The sequence below is a fragment of the Lynx rufus genome, unplaced genomic scaffold (assembly GCF_022079265.1).
Source record: "Lynx rufus isolate CCGP_SWC_20201006 ecotype Redwood Valley unplaced genomic scaffold, mLynRuf1.p SCAF_10, whole genome shotgun sequence".
NCBI classification, from domain to species: Eukaryota; Metazoa; Chordata; class Mammalia; order Carnivora; family Felidae; genus Lynx; species Lynx rufus.
Window position 1 is genome coordinate 59,407,494 of NW_025814824.1, and position 27,125 is coordinate 59,434,618.

The 27,125-nt window shown below is 37.8% G+C and overlaps 1 protein-coding gene across 2 annotated transcripts in view; it reads left to right on the plus strand.

The window, feature by feature from the left end:
- The window catches only part of DCAF10 (DDB1 and CUL4 associated factor 10), a 45,814-nt gene extending 19,485 nt beyond the window's left edge, over positions 1 to 26,329 (plus strand). Inside the window, exons 3-7 of one of the 2 annotated variants that reach the window (XM_047066471.1) lie at positions 5,676 to 5,873; positions 14,711 to 14,913; positions 17,151 to 17,261; positions 20,150 to 20,295; positions 21,077 to 26,329. In XM_047066471.1, coding sequence (XP_046922427.1) covers positions 5,676 to 5,873; positions 14,711 to 14,913; positions 17,151 to 17,261; positions 20,150 to 20,295; positions 21,077 to 21,445 — 1,027 coding nt within the window. In that variant the 3' untranslated portion in view covers positions 21,446 to 26,329. The remainder of the gene's footprint in view (positions 1 to 5,675; positions 5,874 to 14,710; positions 14,914 to 17,150; positions 17,262 to 20,149; positions 20,296 to 21,076) is intronic. The other variant, XM_047066481.1, reaches the window with a different exon arrangement.
- Positions 26,330 to 27,125: the final 796 nt, after the last annotated feature.

Here is a 27,125-nt window from a genome sequence, read left to right on the forward strand (position 1 = left end):
AAGGTTTGCTTATCTTGTAAACTAAAAATATTGATAGTTGTAAAGAGTATTTTCTCTTTATTCATATTTAGGGACAGTAAGGGGGAAAGTATGTTATTTAAATTCTTAAGCCCATTATACAGATTTACTTATTATTCATGAGGACTCTGTGTGTCAGTTTAAGAGTCCATTTAATAATTAAGGTCCCCCGGGGGCGCCTGGGTGGCGCAGTCGGTTAAGCGTCCGACTTCAGCCAGGTCACGATCTCCTGGTCCGTGAGTTCGAGCCCCACGTCAGGCTCTGGGCTGATGGCTCAGAGCCTGGAGCCTGTTTCCGATTCTGTGTCTCCCTCTCTCTCTGCCCCTCCCCCGTTCATGCTCTGTCTCTCTCTGTCCCAAAAAAAATAAATAAACGTTGAAAAAAAAAATTAAAAAAAAAAAAATAATTAAGGTCCCCCAATTATGAGGTTACAAGGGCAGTTGAGGTTATCATAAGAATATTCACTTAGTGGTATGACAGTTAAAAAATTAATACCTATTTAATATTCCAGGATCTATTTTTTCCCTCCCACCGTCTTTGTTGGTCTTTTCCTGATTGGTATATTTCAAATACTATAATGTAAATGCAGTGTTCATCACTGGGAACATGAAATTTCTTATCTTGCCAAGGATGTGGAATTTCACAAAACCCTAAGACTGATATTAGAAAACTGATCAATTACATATAAAATCATTAGCAAATGAGGATCTGATAGAGGTAGACTAGTTATCAATTAAAGAAAAGGAAATGACAGAAATGATGACTTGGTAGATACTTCAAAGAATTATGTGAATATCTCATGGGACTAAGGAAAGGCCCTTGAGAAAATGGATAAAGCCATTGATTTTTATATAGAAATGATTCTCTTTTTATAGTATAAAACTCAAATATTAAGGAAGGGTATCATATTTTGCTGTCATAATTTCATTGGAAAGATTATGCAAGAAAAACCCCAAGCATTTAACTTATTCTAAGAATTTACACATAGTTAAATAAATGTAAAATAAATATTAAACATTTTTATGATTTTTGGTTTTTAGACAATACTTTCTTTCCTGCGTACAATGAAATGTTGGTACCTGTTTTAAGAAAATTCTATTTCAGTTGCTCTTATCCTTTACCAATTAACCTCTGATAATGAAAACCTCAGTTTATCCAAATGTCAGTTTATCCAGAACTGTTACAGTCATATGTTGGTGTCTGATGGGGACATATGGGGCAGTTTTATAATTCATAAATTCATAGGTTTCAGTGTGTGGAGTGTCTCCTGCTTATTAGGGACTATGAAGTTAAAAAATATATTTATTAACTTATTAGGCTAGACAGTTTTAATTTGAGAAGTTTGAGCCAGATTTCCAAGGGTTTGTCTACTACTTTACATTCTCTGCATCTGCTTGCTTTAGGATAAGAATTATGGGTACTTTAACTGGTCTCCTAATCTACATTCTTAATTTTCTGTAATTTATTCTCTTCACCAATGATTCTTCAATACCAAGATTTTTTTAACAGGTAAAACTTTGAGGCAAAATGAGAAAACTAAATTCAAAGTGTTGAATTTTTCATCAAGGTAAATTTGTTCAATTCAAATTGTTAGCTTTTGTTCCAAGATAATATTCTTTGTACATCATTGGTATTAAAATATCTTTCGTGCAACATTGGTAATTTTTCAGTGGCCTAATTTTTCAGTGGCCTTATGATAAAAATTTTAAAGCTGATCCCCCACTTTATTTTTTATGAAAATACAAAAGTTTTGAAAACTTGGCCACCTCAGAGATCTTTCTGAAACTCTTCTCTAATCGTGTCATTCTCTTGCCAAAACCCTTCAGGGTGGACCACTGGGCAGTATAATCCCACTGGAGTTTTGAATCCATATGTACTTTAAGTATTTTCTGTAGACTAAATAAAATAAAATCTTTCCCCTAAATTTCTTATTTATATTTTTAAGTTTTTATTTATTTATTTTGAGAGAGAAATAGAGTGCAAGTGGGGGAGAGGCACAGAGAGGAGGAGAGAGAGAATCTCAAAGCAGGCCCCTCACTGTTAGTGCAGAGATCGATGTGGGGCTCAAACCCATGAATTGTGAGATCATGACCCCAGCTGAAAGCGAGAGTCAGATGCTTCAACCAACTTAGCCAGCCAGGTGCCCCATCCTGTAAATTTTTTAAATGTATGAAGATGCTCTATGTTGATGATCAATTTATTTTAAAAGTTTGATTCTCCATTAGCCTTTTGTCATTGTGTATGTTTTTCAATCATATAATTCCTGTCAGGAAGTCATTAAAATATTTTTATTTTAAAAAGCCTAATCAGTAAAGATAAAACCATAGGAGAAAAATGAACTTGATAATATAATCACTAAAATTTTGATATAATAAGAAAATACATAAATCACATAGAAGGACAGATGCATATGTGGCGGGGCACCTGGCTGACTCAGTTGGTAGACTGTGCAACTCTTGATCTCAGGGTCATGTTGGGCATAGAGCCTACTTAAAAAAATAAAATAAAATGCTATGAAATTCAAAGAAGTATATGTGCAAAAAATATTCAACATACTATCTTTGAAAAACTGAGCTATATTATCGTTACTATAGAGAATTTATAAGTTGGTAATAAAAATAATACAGCAATAGGAAAATCAGCAAGGAACATGAATAGCAATTCACAGGAGAAATATAATCTTCCAATTAGTATGAAAAATGTTCTACTTTACTAAAAATAAAAGTTTCAATTTAGATATTTTTTTTTCCTGGCATTTAAGAGAATTAAAAAATTAGAGAAATGGATACCCCTGACTGCTGGTGGAACTACAGAGGACAGTTTGGCTGTGTGTATCAAAAAAGCCTTATATTTTTTAAAATCCTTTTTTATTTAACAATAAAACTTCTGGGAATGTACTTAGAAAAATAACTAAGGATGTGATTAATATTCAGCTGTTGGGATGTTCATCACTGAACAGATGGAAAAAACTGGAAGCAATGTAAACATTCAACAGTTGCTTGTTTTAAAAAAAAATTTTAAGGTTTATTTTTTTGAGAGAGGGAGAAAGAGCACAAGTTGGGGAGGGGCAGAGAGAGTAAGAATCAGAAGCAGGCTCCAGGCTCTGAGCTGTCAGCACAGAGCCTGATGTGGGGCTTGAACTACGAACTGCAAGATCATCACCTGAGCCCTTAAGTGGGACGCTTAACCGATGAGCCACCCAGGTGCCCCTATTAGTTTTTAAGAAAGAAAACGGTGGGGGGGGGTGGTGGTGCTGGTGGGTCCATCGGTTCAGCTTAGGTCATGATCTCACGGTTCATGAGATTGAGCCCCACAGTGGTCTCTGCAATAACAGTGCAGAGCCTGCTTTGGGATTCTCTCTTTTTCTCTCTGTCTCCCCCTCTGCTGCTCACCCTTTCACTCTCTCAAAATAAATAAATATTTAAAAATAAATAAAACCAAGGATGATGTATCATTTATAAAAAAAATATTATGGTTCATTCATACAGTGAATCTATTCAGCCATTAAGAATGATTTTGTTGGGCTGCCTGGGTGGCTCAGTTGGTTGAGTGTCGGACTCTTGATTTCGGCTCTAGTCGTGATTTCGTGGTTTGTGGGATTGGGCCCCATGTTGGGCTCTGTGCTGACAGCGTGGAGCTTGCTTAGAATTGTCTCTCTCCCTCTCTCTGCCCCTCCTCTGCTTGCTCTCTCTGTCTCTCGCTCTCTCTCTCAAAATACATAAACATTAAAAAAAAAAGATTTTGTCAATCTTTAATAACATGGCAAAATAATTATGATATTAGGCTTGCAATATAAGAATTAGGCTACATATCAATAACTGTAGTTATTTTTATGGTGGATTTTTTCCATTTAAAAAGATATTTCCAACAGGCATGTATGCATAATATAAAAATATTGGGAATCGCTATAGAATAAATCCATGATATATTCTCTATTTATATCTACTTTGCCGCACACAACACTCTAACTGCCGTTGCCTCTCAGAGTATACCATCCCTCCACATGCCTCTTTACTTTTGCTTACCCCTTTGGCCACTTAGGGAGTGTCTGCTCATGTTATTTATTTATTTATTTTATCTTTGAGAGAGAGAACATGAATGAGGGAGAGGCAGAAAGGGGGGGGGAATCCAGTGTGGGGCTTGATTGTAGGAACCATAAGATCTGATCTGAGCCAAAATCAAGAGTCAGCCACTTAACAGACTGAGCCACCCAGGTGCCCCTGCCTGCTCATCTTTTAAAGTTGGTTCAAATGACACTACCAGGAGGTCTTTCCTAACTACCCTTTTCTTTGCTTATTCCACACAATTATTTTGTATAATTATTTATAATTTCTTCTCCACTAGGCAGTGAACTCCTATCTCAATCACTAAAGTAAATATTTGTAAGTGCTTGTTATATACCTGGCACTTTGTGTGTTGGGTACTGCAGATCTAACAATGAACTGTGCAGACAGTTCCCCTGCCTTCAAGGAATTTATAGCCTTATGAAATTATTCCTTACACTGTAATATTAAATGTTATGATAGACTTATAGAGTACTTTGGGAGATTAGAAGATTGGTGAATCTACCCCAGGCTGGATAGTGAGATAAGTCTTCCTGGAGGAATTAGCCGAATAAAAAGAAAGCAAGCGTTAGCCAGGTCAAGGGGTAGGAGGAAGGTGGTTTCAAGTAGTAGACACAGCTTGTACAAAATTCTGGAATTTTAAAACCATGTTAAATTTTAGGAAGGTCGTTATGATATTTGTGGTTACTGGGGTTGATTTCTGATAAAAAATAATTACGTATAATTTTATCTTGAAAGAAGCTCCAGAATTCATTTCTTATTTCTGTAAGACATTAGGGAATTTTATGTAACAGCATAGCTAGGGCATCCTAATGTTGAATTAGGCAGAAATTCAAGGGTGATTGGTAGATTTGTTATTTTTTAAGTATTTGTATAAAATATATTCTAAGGATTGAGAAATCAGTGTAAAATAATAAAAAGTTTGAATTATGAACTTGAAAGTGAACTCCTATCTCAATCACTAATAATAAATATTTGTAAGTGCTTGTTATGTACCTGGCACTTTGTATTTTAATTATCTACCCTGTAATCTTAACTGGTTCTAATGTTGCTAAGTATGATTATTTGGGGAATGCCTTTCTTTGAATTAATAGATTACAAACATGGCATTTTAACAGAAATTTTTGTATGTAAATGTCTTCTAAACAGGAAGACATTACTTGTAGCAGAGTAAATATTTGTTACAATTATGAACCTTTACAGCTTAACATATCTCGCTCTGCAATCAAGTCTTTAAAATCTCTGTCTCCTATTGTCTCTCACCATTTGTGTTTCCTATTATACAGATTCTAAAGTTCTTGCTCTTTAGCACTGTTCTCCAAACACCCACCCCTATTTCCATTTCCAAATAAAAATCAATAATACAAAGCAAATGGATAAAGTTGGATTGTGGTCCTCATTAAGTCATAGTATCTTTCCTTGTGATTATGTGAATTCTACTTACTGTTTATTGTATATCAGAATCACTGGGTTTATACAGTAAGTTTGTAGTCCTTTTTTGTTTGTTTTCTTGATTAGGTAATATAGAGACTATTTCTCAAATTTTCTTTAACAAGAGATTAAATAAACCAGTTTTTCTTTTCTGCTTTGTAGATTTCTTGATAACCGGCTGTTTGCTACCTGCTCTGATGACACTACAATAGCACTGTGGGATCTGAGAAAATTGAACACCAAAGTATGCACTTTACATGGTCACACTAGCTGGGTGAAGAACATCGAATATGATACTAATACAAGACTCTTAGTAACATCAGGATTTGATGGAAATGTCATTATTTGGGACACCAACAGGTTTGTGAATGGGAGACCATGTTAGGATTGTGAACAAAAAATTTGCTTAAGATGGTAACTAAATTCAGAGATTTGTCTTAGCTTTTCTGTATCTTTAAGGAGGAAGAACCTGCCTTTGGGAAAAACAATCAAAAAATGATTCCATCTTTTGTTACTTGCACTTAGTCATATATTGCAAGTAAAAAATTTGGAGAAAATTATATGGAAAGGAGACCAAGTAGTATAGTTAATGATGAAAACTGGTTTACAAGTTGAGTTTCCTAAATTTAAGGACTTTAAGGAAAAATATTATTTTCTCTATGGAACAGAAATGTTTTTCATTCTTTGGTCCTTTGATTCTAAATCTATTTATTTTGTAACTTTTGTACTTGTTTTTCATGCATTAAAGAGTACTTTCTCATTTGGAGTGGTACCGATCCATAGGGGAATGTTTGGAAGTAAATGTATCATGCAGTTTTAGTTGTTAATATGGGAGAAGAGAGGATTTCTACTGGCGTTTAATCAGCAGGGATCTGAGTTTCTAAACATCCTGCATGGGACAGTTTACACAGTCAACTAATAATCTACAGTGTCAGTAATGCCTCTGTTGTGAAATACTTCAGTGTTTCCTTATAGAGAAATTGACCATTTAAAGAGTTGAAATTTGAGAAATGATTAGAATATACCTATTGCTGGGGCACCTGGGTGGCTCATTTGGTTAAGCGCCCGACTTCGGCTTGGGTCATGATCTCACAGTTCATGAATTCAGGCCCCACATCCAGCTCTGTGCTGACAGCGCGGAGCCTGGAGCCTGCTTCTGATTCTGTGTCTCCCTCTCTTTCTGCTCCTCCCCTGCTCATGCTCTGTCTGTCTCTCAAAAAATAAACATTAAAAAAATTTTTTTAAATATACCTGTTGCTAGCTGTGGTGAAATGACAATACAGTGATATACAGGACCATTTCTGAAATATTCTTTTCAGAGGTCATATGTAAAAAGACAGGGGATATTTTTTTTTAATGTTTATTTTTGAGAGAGAGCAAGCGAGAGTGCACAAGAAGGGGAGGGGCAGAGAGAGAGGGAGACACAGAATCTGAAACAGGCTCCCGGCTCTGAGCTGTCAGCACAGAGCCTGACATGGGGCTCCAACTCAGAAACAGCGAGATCATGACCTAAGTTGAAGTTGGACACATAACTGACTGAGCCACCCAGGTGCCCCAAGATGGGATATTTTTAAAGATTTGTAACTATGCATACTGTTTCAGCAAAGGATATATAGATTATCTTTGAGACACAAATAACTGTTAAAATTTATTTTTTAAATTTAGAAATAAAACTTGAATAGGAATATGAATGGTAACTTCTAAATTAGTGGACAAAAGCTATTAAAACATGGTCAATCCAATAGAGGCAGAGAAGGGAGGGGAAATCATTAAAAAAATACAGGTAAATCATGAAGCACAAAAATATGGTAGGCAGATAATCCAAATATCAATAATTGCAATAAATATATATGGACTAAAGTAGCCATTTAAAAGACAGATGGGGTTAGATTGGATTAAAAAAGAAAACCAAACTATATGTTCTTTGTAAGGGACACACCTAAAACATACCAATGAAAAAATCTGAAAGTAAAAGGATGGGGAAAAAATAACAGGCAAATTCAAATCAAAGAAAAACAGTTAACATCTCCATTGATAGCAGACAAAAGAGAGTTTAGGGCATAAAGCATAATTAGTGATAAAAAAGGTTCTATATTAATTAAAAGGTTTATTTCACTGGAATATAAAATTCTTATATGTATCTAATAAACATAGCTTCAAACCATAAAAAGCAAAAATGGACAGATTATAAAAAAAAATATTTTCCGTATCAGTGGAAAATATTAAGCCATTCTCTCATTTACTAACAGATAAAATAGGCCAAAAAGTTAAAAAGACCATAGGAGATTTTACTGTTAATAAACTTGATTTATTAGGCATATTTAGAATTCTCCCAACACATAGTGAATACATCCTCTGAAGCAAACTCAGAACATGTACAAAAGGAGAGCATGTACCAGACTACAAAGTAAGTTTCAACCAGTATCAGAGATTTGTTATCACACAAATGATTTTCCCTGACCTCAGTATAGTTTAATTAACAGAGGTAACTATAAATTCCCATATTTGGGTTTATAAACTCATTTCCTAAATAATTCATGGATTGAAGAAGAAATTATTAGTGAAATCAGTAAACTAAAAATTAGTGAACTAAGCATTTTATCAAAAAAACTGAAGGGCACCTGGGTGGCTCAGTCGGTTGAGCCTCTGACTTCGGCTCAGGTCACGATCTCACGTTTTGTGAGTTCCAGACCCGCGTCGGGCTCTGTGCTGACAGCTCAGAGCCTGGAGCCTGCTTTGGATTCTGTGTCTCCCTCTCTCTCTGACCCTCCCCCTTCATGCTCTGTCTGTCTCAAAAATAAATAAACATTAAAAAAAATTTAAAAAACAACTGGGAAAAGATTAAAAAGAGTAAACCCAGTTAAAGTAGATTATGGAAATGATAAAAGAAATTAAAGCCTGTGTTTTGAAAAAGCCAATTGAAATTGCAATTATCTGGTAAGATTCGTTAAGAGAAATCAGACAAAAGATAATCTTAACCATGAAAAAAGGAGACAATAAAAAGTATACAATAAGATAGTAAGTTCACCTTTATGCCAGTATACTTGAAAACTTTGATGAAGTAGACAGTTTACTCAAAATCCTTAGCAAAACTGATCAAGAGAAATAGAAAACCTGAAATAGACCTATCACCTGGACTGATTATTTAACCAATATGTACTGATTTATCTGAAGTAGTTGTTAAAATATTAAACTTCTTCTGTATTAAATGATAAATAGCCACTATCCTGAATCATCCCCAGGTGGTCAAATCCTGTCACCTTCTGGTTACCCAGGCCCTTTTGGGGACACTTCCTTCAAGATCTCTCTATGATCTAGTAGCTAAAGTCCCCCTTAAAACACCTCTCGCCCTTTGGGGTGGGAGTTGTTCAGCATCTCATTTAATTCTGAGAACAGCCTCATGAGTTAGATAACTATTACTATCCCATTTTAAAGCTAAGGAAACCACAAAGTCAGAGACGTTGGGTAACTTGCCCACATGACTGTCATTAAGACAGTAAATATAAGCCAAGAGTCAAACCCTGGTTTACAGACTGCTGAGAGGTACCCTTTGCTGATGGGAGTTTTAGGATATTATAGTAAAGTAATTCCCAGACCCAGTTCCAACACTGCCAACCACATCAATTCTGACTGGCTAGTTTTTTGCATTGCTGGTTATTTAAATATTCTGAATATTGCCTCTGCTATAGCCATTAAAGAAATAGAAAGTATCAATTAAAATTTAATAAAACAGCAGTCCTGTCAGTTTTACAGGTGACTTCTACCAGATTATATAGTAAACAGAACACTTCAATTTTATTAAGTTGTTCAAATTCCAGAAAAAGGGGGAATTCTCCTTACCTCATGTATGAAGTTAGAGTGACCTTAACACCTAAACCCAACAAAGATAATATTAGAAGAAAAAAATTGAAAGGTCAGTCTGCAATGTGAATGTAGATGCAAATATTCTAAACAAAAGGAAACTGAATCCTGTAAGTTATTAATCAAAATATCATGGCCAAGTTTGGTTTATTCAAGGCATCAAAAGATATATCCAGGGCGCCTGGCTGACTTAATAGAGCATGTGACTCTTGATCTTGGGGTCATGAGTTCGAGCCCCACGTTGGGTGTAGATTACTTACAATCTTAAATCTATCAATAGAAGTTATATTAAAATTCTATTAATTTATCACATTAACAGGTTAAACCAAAAGTCCATATGATTGTTTTCATCAAGGAATCAAATTCAACATTCGTTCATAGTTAAAAACAAAGAGGGGACATTATTACCAGTCTTTAAAAAATAATTTTTTTTAATGTTTATTTTTGAGAGAGAGAGAGAGCAAGAGTGAGCGAGCAGGGGAGGGGCAGAGAGAGAAGGAGATACAGAATCTGAAGCAGGCTCCAGGCTCTGAGCTGTCAGCACAGAGCCTAAAGGGGGGCTTGAACTCACAAGCCGTGAGACTGTGACCTAAGCCAAAGTCTGACGCTTAGTCAACTGAGCCACCCAAGAGCCCCCATTATTACCAGTCTTACAGAGATTGAAAGGATTATAAAGTGATACAATGAACAACTTTATGGCAACAAATTAGACAACTTAAATACCTAGAGAGTCCCAAATTATTTAAATTGACTCAAAAACAAATAGAAAATCTATAGACCTACAGACCTAAAGCAAGCTAAAAATTGAAGTGGTAATTTAAAAATCTTTCCACAATGGAAAGCCCAGTCCCAAAAGTCTCCACTGGTGAATTTTACCAAACATTTATAGAATAAATAATACCAGTCTTTCACAAACTTGGAGAAAATAGAGGAGGAGAGAATACTTCCCAACTCATTTTATGAGGCTGGTATTATTACTCTGATACCAAACCACACAAACATCATGAGAATAATAAACTACAGACCAATATTCCTCAAAAACAAAAAGAAGAAAATAGAAAAATCCTCAACAAAATATTAGCAAATCAAACATAGTATCATGTATAAAGGATTATATGTCACAACTGAGTAGAATTTATCCCAGGAAAACAGGGTTGGTTTAATATCCAAAAATCAATTAATGTAATATATCATATTCAATGCAATCCCTATCAAGATTCCAGCTGCCTTTTTTGGACAGATTGTCAAACAGATTCTAAAATTTATATGGAAATACAAATGACCCAGAATAGCCAAAACAACCTTGAAAAGAACAAAATTGGAAGACTCTCACATTTCTCAATTTCAGAACTTACTACAAAGCCATAGTAATCAAGACAAGGTGTTTACTGGCATGGGACAGGCATATAAATGAGGAACAGAATTGAGAATCCAGAAATAAACCATTGCATTTATGATGACCTGATTTTCAACAAAGGTATCAAGGTAATTCAGTGGTTCAGGAAAGGATAGACTTTTCAAAAAATGATGTCTGTGCAACTGGATATCCAGATGCAAAGAGATGAATTTAGACCCTTATCTTACATTAAAAAAAAAGCAATTCAAAATGGATTTCAACCTGAATATAAGAGCTACAATCATGTATCTCAGAGGAGAAAACTTGGGAGCAAATCTTCTTGCAAACCAAAGTATGAGTGATTTAACAAATTGATAAAATGGACTTCATTAAAATTAAAAACTTTTGTGTATCAAATGACACCATTAAGAAAGTGAAAAGAGGGGCGCCTGGGTGGCGCAGTCGGTTAAGCGTCCGACTTCAGCCAGGTCACGATCTCGCGGTCCGTGAGTTCGAGCCCCGCGTCGGGCTCTGGGCTGATGGCTCAGAGCCTGGAGCCTGTTTCGGATTCTGTGTCTCCCTCTCTCTGCCCCTCCCGCGTTCATGCTCTGTCTCTCTCTGTCCCCAAAATAAATAAAACGTTGAAAAAAAAAAAAATTTAAAAAAAAATAAAAAAAATAAAAAAAAAAAAAGAAAGTGAAAAGAAAGACTATAGTATGGGAGAGAATATATATCTGATAAAGGATGTGTGCCCAGAATATATAAAAAACTCTTGTAACTTCTATGTACACAATAACCCAATTTAAAAATCGGCAAAATATCTACGTAGACATTTCACCAAGGAAGATATACAGATAATTAATAAGTATGTGAAAAGATGTTCAGCATCATTAGTCGTAAGGAAAATGCAAGTCAACCAAAATGAGAAATCATTTCACATCCACTAAGATGGCTTTAATTGAAAAAGACAATAACAAGTATTGGTAAGAACGTGGAGAAACTGGATCCTCGTAGATTGCTGGTAGGGATGTAAAATGGTTCAACCACTTTATAAAGCAGTTTGGTAGTTTCTTAAAATGTTAAACATAGAGTTATCATCTGACCAGCCATTGCACTCCTAAGTATGTACCCAAGGGAAACGAACACATATCACCGCACAAAGATTTGTCCATGAATGCTTATAACAGTATTATTCATAATATCCCCCATATGGAACAAATACAAATATCTATCAACTGGTAAGTGAGTAAACAAAATGTAGTATATCTATATAGTAGAATACTATTTGGTAATGAAAAGGAACAGAGTACTGATGTGCTACATCATGGATGAACCTCAAAAAAATTATGCTAAGTAAAAAATGCCAAACCAAAAGACCACTTATTATATCATTCTATTACTATTAAATGTCCACAATTAGCAGATCTACAGAGACAGAAGTAGGCTAGTGGTTCCCTGCAACTTGGAGTAGGAATAGGAAGTGACTGCTAATGGACAGGGTAGGGTTTTTAGAATGAAGAAAATGTTCTAAAATTGGATTGTTTTGATGATTGCACAACTCCACTAAAAAATCACTTAATTGGGGGCGCCTGGGTGGCGCAGTCGGTTGAGCGTCCGACTTCAGCCAGGTCACGATCTCGCGGTCCGTGAGTTCGAGCCCCGCGTCGGGCTCTGGGCTGATGGCTCAGAGCCTGGAGCCTGTTTCCGATTCTGTGTCTCCCTCTCTCTCTGCCCCTCCCCTGTTCATGCTCTGTCTCTCTCTGTCCCAAAAATAAATAAACGTTGAAAAAAAAAAAATTAAAAAAAAAAAAAATCACTTAATTGTAAGCTTAAAATGAGTGAATTTTATGACATGTAAATTATATCTTAATAAAGCTGTTAAAAACTTAACTAGAAATAGTAGGAAACTCTTCAAAAGTATACACTAAAACCTACCTGACATTTTTAAATGGTGAAACTTGTAGAGGTTTTCTCTGTAGGGGAACCTGGCTGGCCTAGTCGGTATAGCATGCAACTCTTGATCTTGGGGTCAAGAGTTCAAGCCTGACATTGAATGTAGAGCTTGCTTTAAAGAAGAACATGCCTGCTGTTACTGCTATTGTTTACCATTGTTTTGGGGTGGTTGTAGGCAGAGTCCTACTTGGTGCAGTGTAATAAATATATAAGGATTGGAAAGGAACAATTGAAAAAACAGCATTCACAGATGATATTTGTCTGTATGAAGGGTTGGTAAGCTTTCTGTAAAGGATTGTGCAATAAATATTTTAGGCTTTGTGTGCTATGTGGTTTCTGAGCAGCCATAGACAATACATAAATGAATATTGCTGTGTTCCAACAAACTTTCTATACAAGAACAAGCAATAATCCAGACTTGGCCCATAGACCAGTTTTCTGACCCCTGGTCTATATAGAAAACCTTAGAAATTCTGACAAATTATCAGAATTAGTAAGAGTTAACCAACCAAGATTTCAAGAGTTAAGATCAAAATGTAAAAATCAGTAGTGTTCCTAATCATTACAACAAACATTTAAAAAAAATTTAAGCATATAGTTTTTAGTAATTAAGAAAAAAATTTTTAATGTTTGCTTATTTTTGAGAGAAAGAGCCAAGTGCTCAAGCAGGGGAGGGGCAGAGAGAGAGAAAGGGAGACAGGATCCAAAGCGGGCCCTGCGCCAACAGCAGAGAGCCCAAGGGGGGCTTCAACTCAAGAACCGTGAGATCATGACCTGAGCTGAAGTCAGACAACTGACTAACCCACCCAGGCGCCCCGGTAATTGAAAAACTTTTTAAAAACCAGGATGGGTCAGGTCACAGATTAGACACAACTTTAAAAAACAGATTGGAAGATAGATACTGAAAAATCCAGAATGCAACAGAAATGAGATAGAATACATGAAAGAGCAGTTATGAGACCAGGAGAGTCAAATGTGAATGTTTCAAACATCTATTTGGAGCCCCAAAAGAATAGAGAAAATAGGTAAGAGGCAATACTGGAATAATAACAGATAATTTCCCAGAATAAATGGATATTAATCTTACAATTTAGAAGGTCAAATGAATCCCAATACAGTAGAAATCCAAATTTAGACATATCAGAGTGAAGCTGCAGTACTCCAAAGACAAAGAGAAGGTAAGCCCAAAGGGGGAAATACGATCCAAATAAACAATTGACTAATAGCACCTACAAATAACAACAGGGTTAGGGTTAGGAAGCCGGAATTCAGTGGAATATTATCCCCAGTAGTCAGAAAGAATTGAAGTACATAACTGAGTACATAACTGAAGTTGTGTACTCAGCTAAATCTTTAATCATAAAAGAAGAGTAGGGGTGCCTGGGTGGTTCAGTTCGGTTGAGTGTCCAGCTCTTGATTTTGGCTCAGGTCACAATCCCAGGGTTGTGGGATCAAGCCCTGGGTCAGACTCTGTACTGAGCATGGAACCTGCTTGAGATTCTCTCTCTCCCTCTGCCTGTCTCTTTCACTCCTTCCCACCCTCCAAAAAGAGGGAAATACAGATTTTCAGAACAACATAAAGTGAGAGTTTACCTCAACAAAGTCTTACCTAAAAATATATACTTCAGGGGTTGCCTGGGTGGCTCAGTTAAGTGTCCAACTCTTGATTTCAGCTCAGGTCATGATCTCACAGTCGTGAGCTCGACTCCCACATCAGGCTCCATGCTGGGTGTGGAACCTGCTTAAGATTCTCTCCCCCTCCCCCTCTCCCCTTCTCTGCTCACTCACTCTCTCAGAAAAAATTAAAATTAAAAAAAAATATATGTATATACACACACACACACTTCAGAAAGAAAGAATAAAATGGAAAGTTGGAGATGAAAGAAGGAATGATGAGCAAAACAACCAAATTTGTTAATTGTTAATGTCCATAAAGCTAAGTACAAATTGACTGTAAATTCTAGTTTGACGTTCAGAATTATGACTATCAACCAAATCCTTATATTTATGATAATTCTAGGTTTTGTTGGTTTGATTTCTTCTGTAGGTGTACAGAAGATGGGTGTCCACATAAGAAATTCTTTCACACACGTTTTCTCATGAGAATGAGATTAACACCAGATTGTTCGAAAATGTTGATCTCAACGTCCTCTGGATATCTCTTGATTTTGCATGATCTTGACTTAACCAAGTCTTTAGAAGTAGGCAGCTATCCTATTTTGAGAGCAAGAAGAACTACATCAAGTTCAGGTAAGCTTTTCTTTTTTGATCAAAGAAAGTTTTCCAAAGAATCTCACACAAAGGGATGGCCTATGTTTCCATTCTGAGAATGATAGCAGGAGAAAGGGAAGAAAATTAGAAGATATTTTTTGGAAAGCCCAGTGAGAGCTTTTTTCCCAAGGAAGTATGACCTATATAAATCTCTGACATAGCATAAATCAATGCTTCTGTATCACAAATGATCTAGGGCAAAGAACTGCTAACTCTAAAAATACTTCCTTTTAGCTATGCTATCCAGAAATCTTTCATCAATTTCTAAATCATCACTACCTCAAAAATTAGTGGTAGCCCAAGGTAGTATCAATCTTTTTAAGTCCTTCTGGAACCCAGCAGAGCTTTTAAGATATATTCAATATATGGGGCACCTGGGTGGCTCAGTTGGGTAAGCATCTGACTTTGGCTCAGGTCATGGTCTCGCGGTTCATGGGTTCCAGCCCTGTATCAGGCTCTGTGCAGACAGCTCAGAGCCTGGAGCTTGCTTTGGATCCTGAGTCTCCTTCTCTCTCTACTTCTCCCATGCTTGCACTCTGTCTTTCTCAAAAATAAATAAACCTTAAGAAAAAGATATATTCAATATAGAATTTTAAGTCTCTATTATATCCTAGACTATAAGATGTCCATACCCAGGTAGCTGGTGCCATCCTATTTCACAGCCCCTAAATACCCTCTTGCTAAAGCCCTATTTTTTCTGTTGCTGGTTCCATTAGACTTCAGTGAAATTGGGGCTCAGAAAAACTTATGCACCATAATTCATCTACATTTTATATGATAGACACTATATTTCATCACCTTTGGGAAGAAGAGGGCTGTTCCAGGAACATAATTTTGTGTTTACCCAGACGTAAGCATTTGGAACACATAATGTTTATTTATAAATTGCTATTTAAAATTGGCTTCAGATGGTTGGACTCTTTCTCTTGTCTATATAGGGCCACTTTTGAAGATTCCTTTGGGATAATGCAGGCCTCATTATACTGCATTTGCCCAATTTACTGCTAAAAGTAGAAATTTAAGTTTTACCAACGTATTTGCAAAGCAAGGCATTTCCTAAATATGTGAGTAGAGTCCTTTTACATTCAGAAATTTATTTTTAGGTTAAACATTAGTAATCAGCTTAGTGAGAAGTAGTGATTTTAGAAGGTCTAGTTGGTATTTTTTTTAATTCAAAAACCAAGAATGTTTTGTCTTCTAAGGTTAATTCTGATAATAACCTCAAAGGGAATTAGATTAAGAAGTCTTCATGAAAGTGTGGGGCCACTAGAAGAGTGTGATGAAATAGATTGCTATTTGGAGGAATACATCAAACCCAACCATCTGATGATTTTTCTACAGATTTCAGTATAGAGTTTGTATTGCATTTCAAAGATAGTATTCACATAATTTCCAGAATGATTTTCGAATTTTTTGGCATGCTTAAGAAGGATCATTTAATGTTCTCAGTAATGGACTTGGTGTTTGGACTCTATTCTAAGATTAAATAAACAGGTTGAACTCCTCCATTCTCGTGTTTATTGAATTTTCTTGTTCTATTTTACTACAGAAATGATGGGCAACCCAAAGATGCTCCTCTGTTTGTTTGGTGTGTCATTTTTATTCCACTCAAGTCATTGGTAGAAGAGATTTTATTTTTTATTATTTTCTAATGTTTTTATTTTTGAGAGCGAGCGAGCAGGGTAGGGGCAGAGAGAGAGGGACAGAGGATCCGAAGCAGGCTCCAGGCTCCAAGCTGTCAGCACAGAACCTGATGCAGGGATCGAACTCAAGCCGTGAGATCATGACCTGAGCCAAAGTCGGACACTTAACCAACTGAGCCACCCAGGTGCCCCTGAGATTTTATTTTTTAATGTTTATTTATTTTGAGAGAGAAAGCGTGCATGAGCAGGGGAGGGTCAGAACAAGGGAGAGAATCCCAAGCAGGTTCCATGCTCACAGTTCGTGAAATACGACCTGAGCTGAAATCAAGAGTTGGATGCTCGACTGACTTGAGCCCCCCAGCTGCCCCGGTAGAAGAGATTTTAGAAAGGGGCCAGGCCTTAGAACACTTCAAAGAGCTGCCCTCCCTACCTCAGTCTTATAGGCCAGCTGTAAGTGGGCATGTACTTGCCAGGTTTCAGATGGACTTTAACAGTATGCTTCAACTAAATGATTAAAAAGTTAAGAGACATTAAGTTTTGCTAAGTTTATTGTCAGCTTTTTGTATTTTCAAGATCTGACCACTTCAGGTTCATCTGGTCCTAGAGTTTCTGGTTCACCTTGTCATCATAGTGATTCTAATTCATCTTCTGAGAAACACATGTCACGAGCCTCACAAAGAGAAGGTAGGTTAACAGTTGGGTTTTATAATTTACAACAGATTCTACCAAATAGCTTTCTTTAGTTTAGTTTTAATCCATACAAACAAAAGCCAATAAAGAAGAGGTTATTCTCTGTCCCTCAGTCATTTTCAAAAGTCTAACCAGAGTCTCTAGGGTTGAGTACCTTGGGCTTAAATCTTTGTTGGAATTTGAGCTTTGGTTTTATTTACTGGACTTAGTTTGGTCTAAATTGGAGAAAAAGTAGGTAGGACATGTAGATTGCAATCAAAGTTTTTATGGCAGTTAAATGAGATTATGCATGTTATGGTCCTGTATAAATATGAAGTAGTGACTTGTCAGGTGCTTGTGAAAATTGCTTGGTTCCAGCCCAGTAGGCTTTTTGCTCTGCCATTTCTTTATCTGAGCAGCACCTGATAGCCTTAGAGGGATTGTGGGATACAATCTGTCCCCACTCTGCTTTTGCCAGTTTTCTCCCACCGCTCTGACAGAACTAGCTATATAGCCTATTCTTTCCACCCCCTATGGGAAGTGCTTTCTACTACCTATGCAGACTTCACCTACCTCTCCATCCCAGTTCACATCTAAGCTGTTACAGCACTTTTTGTTTGTCCTCCTCCTTGTGGACCGATGGCCAAATGTGAGGTGGGGGTTTTGTTTTTGTAATTTTGGGTCACCTTTTGGAGAAGAGCATGGCTTCTTTCTAGACCTTTAGGGGAGGGACTATCCATTAGACCTCTATTTTGTGTTTTCCCTGGGCAGCCTCCCTGGTAATGCTTGATAATTGCATACTTGATTATTTTGCATGACTACTTATTTGTAGAATGGTTTGAGAGCCCTTCCTAAACCTAGAGCCTATCTACTTTTCTCCACATATTCAAGACTGTGATGTTTAAGGTTAAAAATTCCTGTTAAATTTAGAGATTTATGCCCAGATGTGAAATATTTTTCCTTTGATTTGAAACTTACTGTATCAGTTCTACCTGTTCTTCTACTGTGGCTATGGAAAACAAGCTAAGGCTCTTAATAATCATTGAGAAAAATCTTTATTGATTGAACCATCCATGAGAAAAAGAAACTTAAGAATAGTTAACATGGTTGTTTGTTGATGTGGTAACCCCAAAAACCAAACCACACAGCAGTTTCATGATATAACGTTGGCAACTGGAGAAGAGACGGTGTACAGAGAGCCTAGACACAGTGCAGAGAAGAAGGTGGGGCTCATACATAAGGGTGCTCTGAATGTTGGCAATCCTGCGTCTTCAGGGCATCAGGATATGTTAGCACCATACTTTGGCAAGACACAGTAGCTATATGGAACGGAGGCTCTCAAACTCATTTCAGGATTAGAACTTTTCTTTTTTTAAAGTGATCTCTGTACCCAGCGTTGGGCTTGAACTCAGGAGCCTGAGATCAAGAGTCAGATGGTAACCAGCCGAGCCAGCCAGGCACCTCTAGACTAACTCTATTTTTGACGTGAAATCTGCTGTAGATTGTAGCACAGAGTGCAGACACTCTGGTGAAATTAAGGAGGTCCCTGACCAGTCTTCCCTACCCCTTCCCCACGTGGTTCCCTCCTTTTGCCAGCTCTGGAGAAACCTCCAAAGAGCACAGCTCAAAAACCACTACTTACCTATTTAGATGGGTTTCTTTTCTGCATTTGTTAGATTTTCAAAATTGATTCTTGAATAGCTGTTTTTCTCTAAAATTGTTATTAAAGTTCAGTCACATGTGAAATCATTATTTGGGTATAGTTTGGTTGTAACAATGTAATTTAGAGCTTCACAGGTTTCCATCAATGCTGTAGTAATCTAAAGGGAATCTTTTAAAGAAGATAACGCATTTGAAAAACAATTTACAAAGGGTCTGACAGAGGGAGCTCATAATCCTCGAAGCAACTCCTTCCACAGGTAGAGAAGTGTGGAAATATTTCTCTTGATATTAAATTTCTAAACTGCTTTCTTTATAATGTGTATGAAAGTGGTTCTCCACGTACCTGAGGGAGAGGACAGAACTCCTGTTAGTAATGACTGACTGCACCAGTCACTTTTATTGGGCGCTGGGCAGAAGGACGTGAGGGGCCATAACAGAGTGCGGGGCATATGTATGACTGCGAGGTCTCCCTGCCCCTTGTATGTGAAATATCCTTCCTCACCTCCAAAATTATAGGTCTGTTTGTCGTTTAGAGTATTGTCCTTGGGGACCGGAAGTCCTGCTCCTTGCACACATAATAGCCTTTTATTTATATTAAAGGCAGCCTTCATACCTTCCAATTATTTCCTTCTCTGGACTAGAGAGCACTTCCTCTGAGGATGAGAATTACCTTTTACTTTTCCAGATTCCTTTCATATGACCTTTTTTTTTTTTTTTAATCTCTTTTAACGTTTATTCACCTTTGAGAGAGACAGAGTGTGAGTGGGGGAAGGGCAGAGAGAGGGAGACACAGAATCCGAAGCAGGCTCCAGGCTCTGAGCTGTCAGCACAGGGCCCGACGCAGGGCTTGAACTCAGAAACCGTGAGATCATGGCCTGAGCCGAAGTCGGATGCTCAACCGACTGAGCCACCCAGGCGCCCCGACATAACTTTGATTCGTAAAGAGTTTTCTGAGATGTAGATTCTAATCAAAAGGACCTCTAGTCAGCTTTAAGGCCTTAGTCTTAGGTCACTGATTCCTGCTGCGGGAACTTGGATTCTTTAGTTCTACTCGTACCTTTTCCCCATACACTGAGGGGCACCATAGTTTTGTTTTGTTTTCTTTTCTTTTACATGTGGTAGCACAAGGGACTGACAAAGGAATGAAGGCCGGGGCAGGGGTGGCAGCCAGAAATCAAAGCTTTGATGGGCTGCCTCAGTCCTTTAATAATACAAATCTCACATCCTAATTTTCTTATCAGGAGTTTCACCACGAAATAGTCTTGAAGTCTTAACCCCAGAAGTTCCTGGTGAGAGAGACCGTGGAAACTGCATCACATCCTTACAGCTGCACCCGAAAGGCTGGGCCACACTCCTTCGGTGCTCAAGCAACACTGACGACCAGGAGGTAGGAGCGGCAGCACGCCACCTTCCAGTGGGGCTGCCTGAGCGAACAGTCACGGCCGTGTGTGCTCATGGTGTGTTTGTACCTTGAACCCCTCCCTCCTCCTCTCCAGTGTCTGTGGCAGACTGGGAAATACTTTAAAGCAGTATCAGCTCAGATTGTGCCCAGCTTCTGAATCCTTGCCCCCTTCATCTCATCACAGATCCTCTTACATAGGCAACCTTAGAAGGAGACTACTAAGGTAGCCAAGCTAGCTAAATATAAGGTTTTGCTAAGTCAATTGAGTATTATAATTTGCTCTTTTTAAAAACCAGGGGAAACTGGGAAAGGACTAAACCGATGACTAAGGGAAAAGACCTTCTAGGACCTCATGACTCTCTGGAAAGCAGGAGTCTTTTGAGGAAGTCACAACTGAATGAAAGGATGAGAACCTTTGAAGTGTGTAGGACGAGATGTATTTTATATTTTAGGGCTTAGGTGTCTAAACTGTGTAATTTTTTAAATATCAAGAGATTGTTGTTACTCTCACAAAAGGGAATTATTACCACAGAAGTCCCAGCAGCCTGAGGGAATAACAGGCTTTAACATGCCATATGACTTCGCTTATGACGATAAGAAGGAATGGGGCCTGCACATTTTTTAACTGGGAGAGCAGTACACTCATCTGAATGATTTCTTGCAAAGATTTTGTGAATTTGGCAGTCTTTTGAGCTTTTTACAAAAAGAAATATCTAGCATTATTTGGGGCTCTGTAACTTTGGTTTCTCTCTCTTCTCTCCCCCAGTGGACTTGTGTCTATGAATTCCAAGAAGGAGCTCCCGTGCGACCTGTCTCCCCTCGCTGTTCTCTACGACTAACTCATTACATTGAAGAAGCCAACGTAGGCAGGGGTTATATCAAAGAACTTTGCTTCAGCCCTGATGGGCGGATGATTTCTTCCCCACACGGCTACGGGATTCGCTTGTTGGGATTTGACAAACAGTGCAGTGAACTTATTGACTGTCTGCCCAAAGAAGCCAGTCCCCTGCGGGTGATCCGTTCTCTGTACTCTCATAATGATGTGGTACTGACAACAAAGTTCTCTCCAACACATTGTCAGATTGCCTCAGGGTGCCTTAGTGGACGGGTTTCTTTGTATCAGCCAAAGTTTTAGGCACAACTTACATCAAATAAGGAACTCTTCTGGTGTTTGACTTATGAATTACTTCAATTCGGGTGAAGTATTTTCTTTTTAGAAGATCTTGAAAGTTTGGGTCAAGATCCCAGTTCTTATGGGTCCACGAACACACCTGTGACCTGGGTACTTGGTCGTCCAGCATCGCAGGGTCCTCGCCAAGGTAGACTCCCTGCAGCAGCATCTTTTGCCGCATTCCTCTGCTCCTGCTCACCTGTGCCGCCTGAACTTCCGTTCTGCTTCTTTTGCATGGTAGCTCTTGTCAGGTTTCTCTTTCTTTCCTTGTTTTTTTTGGATTTTGGTGTGAGTTTCGTGGACGTCTGGCAGGAGTTTGGGCTGGGTTAGGAGAAACCCGTGGCACTAGTGTTGAATAAAACCCAGAAGTTTGATGTCAGCATCCTGGTCATTGAAAAAGAAATTCCATCTTCACTGAGTATACTTTGGCCTTTTAAAGTTGCTGTTATGTTTCTCTATAATGAGCACAGATAATGGCATTATTCTCATAACTGTTAGTCTTACAACAAACTGTCTTTTAAGTTTCCTGTTAAAATTATACATATTTTTTCACCGTAGGGGAATTTTGTTGTGAAATTCTGGAAAAAATAATTACCACCTCTCTTTGTAATTTACTTGTACGAATTTAAAAATCTCTAGCATGTGTCCTTACTTGGTACTTTGTTCCTGTCAAAAACATTTAGAAAGGAAAAGAGAAGGAATGGGCTTTGGTCATTTCTGTTACATAAAAGAGGATTCATTAGGTTAGTACACTACCTGGTCACAGAGCGATGAGAACAGTGTGGCTCATAGTTTCTGTTTTCTCTGCCAGACAATTGGACTCACACAGGGTGACAAGTTATAGTATCGGGGTGGGGGGGATTGAGAGTAAAGAGGTTGTGTTTTACTCTTTATTCCTTGAACCCGGTGGCACAAGCTCAGCCCCCTTAGCGTCGGGGAGCGGGGAGCTGCAGTCCTCTCAAGCCTTGTCCTAACTACAGTAGTCAGTAACTTGGATGTCAAAGCAAAGAGCCGACACGAAGACCTCCTGTGTTTGGTTATGGAACACAGCAAGTAAAAAGGATCAAGCAGGGGACAGTCACAGGGCTGACTGCTCTGCTGAAGTAAGCAGCTTTCTTCTAGTCTCCACTTTGGGTGGTATTCTGTTTAGAAGGGATCTGCCAGAGGCCGGATCAATTGAAGCCACATGCTAGCTCTTTCCCTCTCAGAACACATTCTCTTAGGCCAGTGGTTCTCAAACATCAGGGTGCATTACAATCACTGAGGAGCTTGTGCAGAACATAGAAACCTGGCCCTTATCGTAGGAGGTTCTGATTCAGCCAGGGAGAGGACAGGAGTCTATATTTTTAACAGGCACCTCAAGTAATCTTTAGGTGGTCCCTGGGCCAGAGTTTGCAAAGCACTACCTTAAACATTAGTATTTCTGTACCTCTCAGGTGCTTGACTCCCAAAAGGTGTTTTGATTAAAATTGTAGGTAGATGAAACCAATTTTAGAGGTAGAAAATGCAGTCAGTCTCATTATTTGATCTCATTGGATGAATGAGAAAAGTTAAGTGACTTGCCTAAAGTCATCTGATAAAATCAGTGGCAGAGCCAGAACTTGAATTCAAGTCTCCTAACTCCTTGCTCAGGGCAATTTCTACTGTAGTCTGCTGGCTGTTAAGTCAATGATTTATGAACACTTTGTCTTTAAGTTGTATTTCTGTGACTACCCTTAAACTGGTCAATAGATTGAAAAAGGTGTGGAAGTAGATGCTGAGAATTCCAGCCGTAAGAAGAAAAGTATCTTAAATCTTATAGAAATGCCAAACCAACCCAAATACATGAATAAAACTGACATTTCTTTGTAGGACCCACAAGACAGCCATGTACACAAGTGGACGGAGCTTACATCTCACTTGGAACAATGTTGTCTCTAGGACAGATTGTAAAATTACATCATTTCACCACGGATGTTAAACTAATTGGAATTTTTTAGCCAGCAAGAAAAGTACTGCAAAGTACAATGAAAACATAGGTTTGCCATAAAATTTAAAAAAAAAAAAAACAAACAAAAAAACACACCTACATATTTAAAGGAAAATAAAATTTTGGAGGCAAAAGCACCCAATGTTAACATTAAGAATCAGCTACTAAGTACAGTTACATTAATTTTTTAAAAAGTTCCATAAATTGCATCTCTTTTGGAGAGAGTTGCATGTCATGGACTCACATGTCACCCAGCTCTGAATTTCAGTCCAGGATTCTTCAACCATTATAGAGTTTCTGTTGTGTCAAATAATGCCCACACTCTACTACCAACCCCCCCAAAATACCTTGCAAGGTGGGTGACATGATCACCAATTGACTTGGGAGGAAATGGAGGGTCTGAAAGGTGAAGTGATTTCCCTTAAGTCACAGAGCTGGCATCGGGTGGCAATGCTAGGATTCAAACCCGGGTCTGTTTTAATCCAAAGCCTGCTTACTATTCTGCCATTTTGCCCTTTTGTTTGTAAAGGATGGGCAACTAGCCTGAACTGGCTGGTAAACTACAGAGCTGGCTTACCTTCTGCACCATGTAAGAGAACATTTGCAAGACTGGAAATTTCCATTAGAATTAATACCATAAAACGCAGGGCGTACATACATACAGTCCATTCCTAACTGGAAAACTGCAAGCACGTTAAGTAGCTGTGAAGTAAAGGAAAATGTAAACAGCCTTGTATAAAAATAGAGCCACGGATGAGAACTAAAAATTAGCCAGCAAACTCAACAAAACAATCTTTGTCCTCTTTGAGGAACAGTTGTGATCAACAAGTCATGAGGGGGATATTAATCTGGGAATTACAGGGCATCAGGAATGCTAGACTCTTGGAGGAAACTGCGGCTTACAATTTCAAGATCTCATTTCACTTCAGAGTATAAAATCCAATCTGGTGTTTTTCACTCTAGTCATTTTTATTCATGATAATTGGTGAGTGTATTATAATTGGTAATGTGCTATAATTGTTGGTAAACAGTATAAATTATACTTGTTTTAAAAAGCTTTCTACAGGGGCACCTGACTGGCTCAGTTGGTGGAGCATGCGATTTGTGATCTTAGGGTCATGAGTTTGAGCCCCACCTTGGTGGGGGTTGATTGCACTTAAAAAAAAAATCTTGAAAAAGTTTTCTACACAACAGTATGTTAATGGCAGTGTTGTTGAATAAGTTTGGGAACATCAAATATTTAGTAGTTTCTTATCTTTAATTATGAAAATGAAGTGGCTAAAGCAGACGAGACCCCTATCTTAATCTTTTGAAAACATGTGATCTTTTTTCACAGAAGCCCAAAGAACATGTGTATTTTCTTTTTCCTTGTTACATCCGAGATGAGGCTATACCAAAAATTTTAGGAAGACAAGCAAGGAAAAGGTTCCCCACGCCTGTGTCTAGAACCAAGATCACATTATATCATGGTTAAAGTTTTGTTTTCTAGAAAGTGCAATATAGGAAAAACACCCTGAGAACCTTTTAGAAGCCTATGTTTCTGCCATTAGTCAGACTATATGGTATTGGCATCCGTAAGTATCTGTTAAAGCTTGTGTTTAGCAGGAGAGTAAGTGTTAGTCTGATAACACTGATGACAATCATCCCCATTTAATGACCAGCAGCCATGGAGAGTTACGAAAATTCACTCAGTAATAGCCTGTGTTGGTCATAAAAGAAAGCATATACAGTATATGAATTTTTGGATAACTAATGCATATCTCTTAAGTGCCAAAATTTTAAACCTATAATTATTTTTGATGTAAGTCTTTCAAATAATGTTAGTATACCTTCCTGCCTTCTTAAACAGCATGCTCAGCATAATTCACTTTTTCATGATGAAAAGTAAAAGTTATATTCATGTGTTATTACAGATATCCAATTAGCTCTGATGTATGTAAAATACTTCATAAAATGTAAAGGGCTATAAAATTATGAGTTAGTATCAATTATTATAAGGTGATTCCCTCAGCCCCGAGGTATATATAATCATTTGCCTCCGGTTGCTGGTGTTTTCATTAAAAATTTTTTCTATCTGCTAAGTAGTTTGTTCTGTCTCCTACCACAGTATCCATATGCCCGCCTCTCACAGGCTCTATCTGATGTGCTGTGTTCATCTGTTACGAGCTGGGACACGAGATGACCAAGCTTGCTTGGTGTCTAAAGAGCTGCATAAGCCCTGGTTGTGCAGTCTTTGAGACAGCTCTTTTGGTTGCTTACCAGCTTTCTGACAGATTCACAATAACCTTCTGGATTACAGAAGTTCCCAGTTAAAGCCTAGGCTAGTTATTTTCTCAGTTGCCGCTAAGTAAAATGCTATAAGCTAAGGATGCTGCTAGATTAAGGAATAATAGATTAAGCAACGTACCAAAGTATAGCCAATTAACAACAAAGGCTCTGTATTTGCACAGGGATCCTTCGTGCTTTTAAGGAAAAAAAGAATCCGGGGTGGGGGAACAATGAAAATAAAATCCACATAGACTTGAGTATTTTTGATGCCATTAAACTTTGTCAATAACCATTAAAAATACATGTTTAAATTATCACACATTGTGATAGTTTTAGTCTCATTGCAGAGTAAGATCATACTGAAATTTATACATCTTTAGGATGATTCCCAAGGATTTCTCCCAAATAACAGAAATTATCAAAAGGAACGTTTCAAATTTACCTTGTATGCTGCTTTAGTTGTAAATGAATTAATAATGGAAATATGGGATTTATCTAAGGCTCCAAGGAACACATCTCACATATGCACACCTCGTATATGTATGTGTATATGAATGTCACTATAAATGAGAATGTCACCCAGAGACAATAAAATAATTTTAAAATTTAAATCTTGTTCATAGTATTTAAAATAGAATTTTCACCTTTCCTAAGTTTCTTCCTCATTTTAATTTCATGGTTTTTACATTAATGGTTGAATATTTGAATTTTCTTCTAAATTTCACTTTGTCTTTCATTTCCAAAATGTGCTGTTAACTTTAGATTCATATTTTTAGGAAAGTTGGAAATATTCCAGATAACAACCTAGACACCAGAAAGTTTCTCACTGAGGTACTGTTAAGTTCTTACACTAGACTGTAAGCTCCTTGAGGGCAGGGACTGTCTTACTTTTCTTGTATCCCCAGTACCCAATACAGGATCTGACAGAGTAGTTGTTCCATAATTTATTTGTTGTATGAATCAAATGAACCTTAGCCATATGTGGCCTCAAATTCTCATGAAGCCAGAATGTGATGTGCAAATAGAGAAATCTATCGCTTATTATGATGATGAACAGACCTTATTCATCAGAGTAAGACTTTTCCTGACACGGGGTCAGGAAAACTAAGCATTTCTCACTGATTTGGAAAACCGCGAAACTCAAATTTTTCATTCAACAAACATTCAAATCCACACTACACGCCTTGTCCAGCACTAGGGTCTCAAGGGACAAAGATAACTAAGGTGGTGGTCTCCCACAGCTGCAGCGCTGGCTTCATGCCATGGTGTGTAACCAGTGCAGGCCTACAGAGCCCTGCACTGAGAAAAGCCCCATGCTGGCGTCATCTTAAATGCTGCCAAAAGCATCTTAAAACTCTTTTTGAACAAGCAGCCCATTTTTGCACTGGGCTTCCAAATTCTATAGCT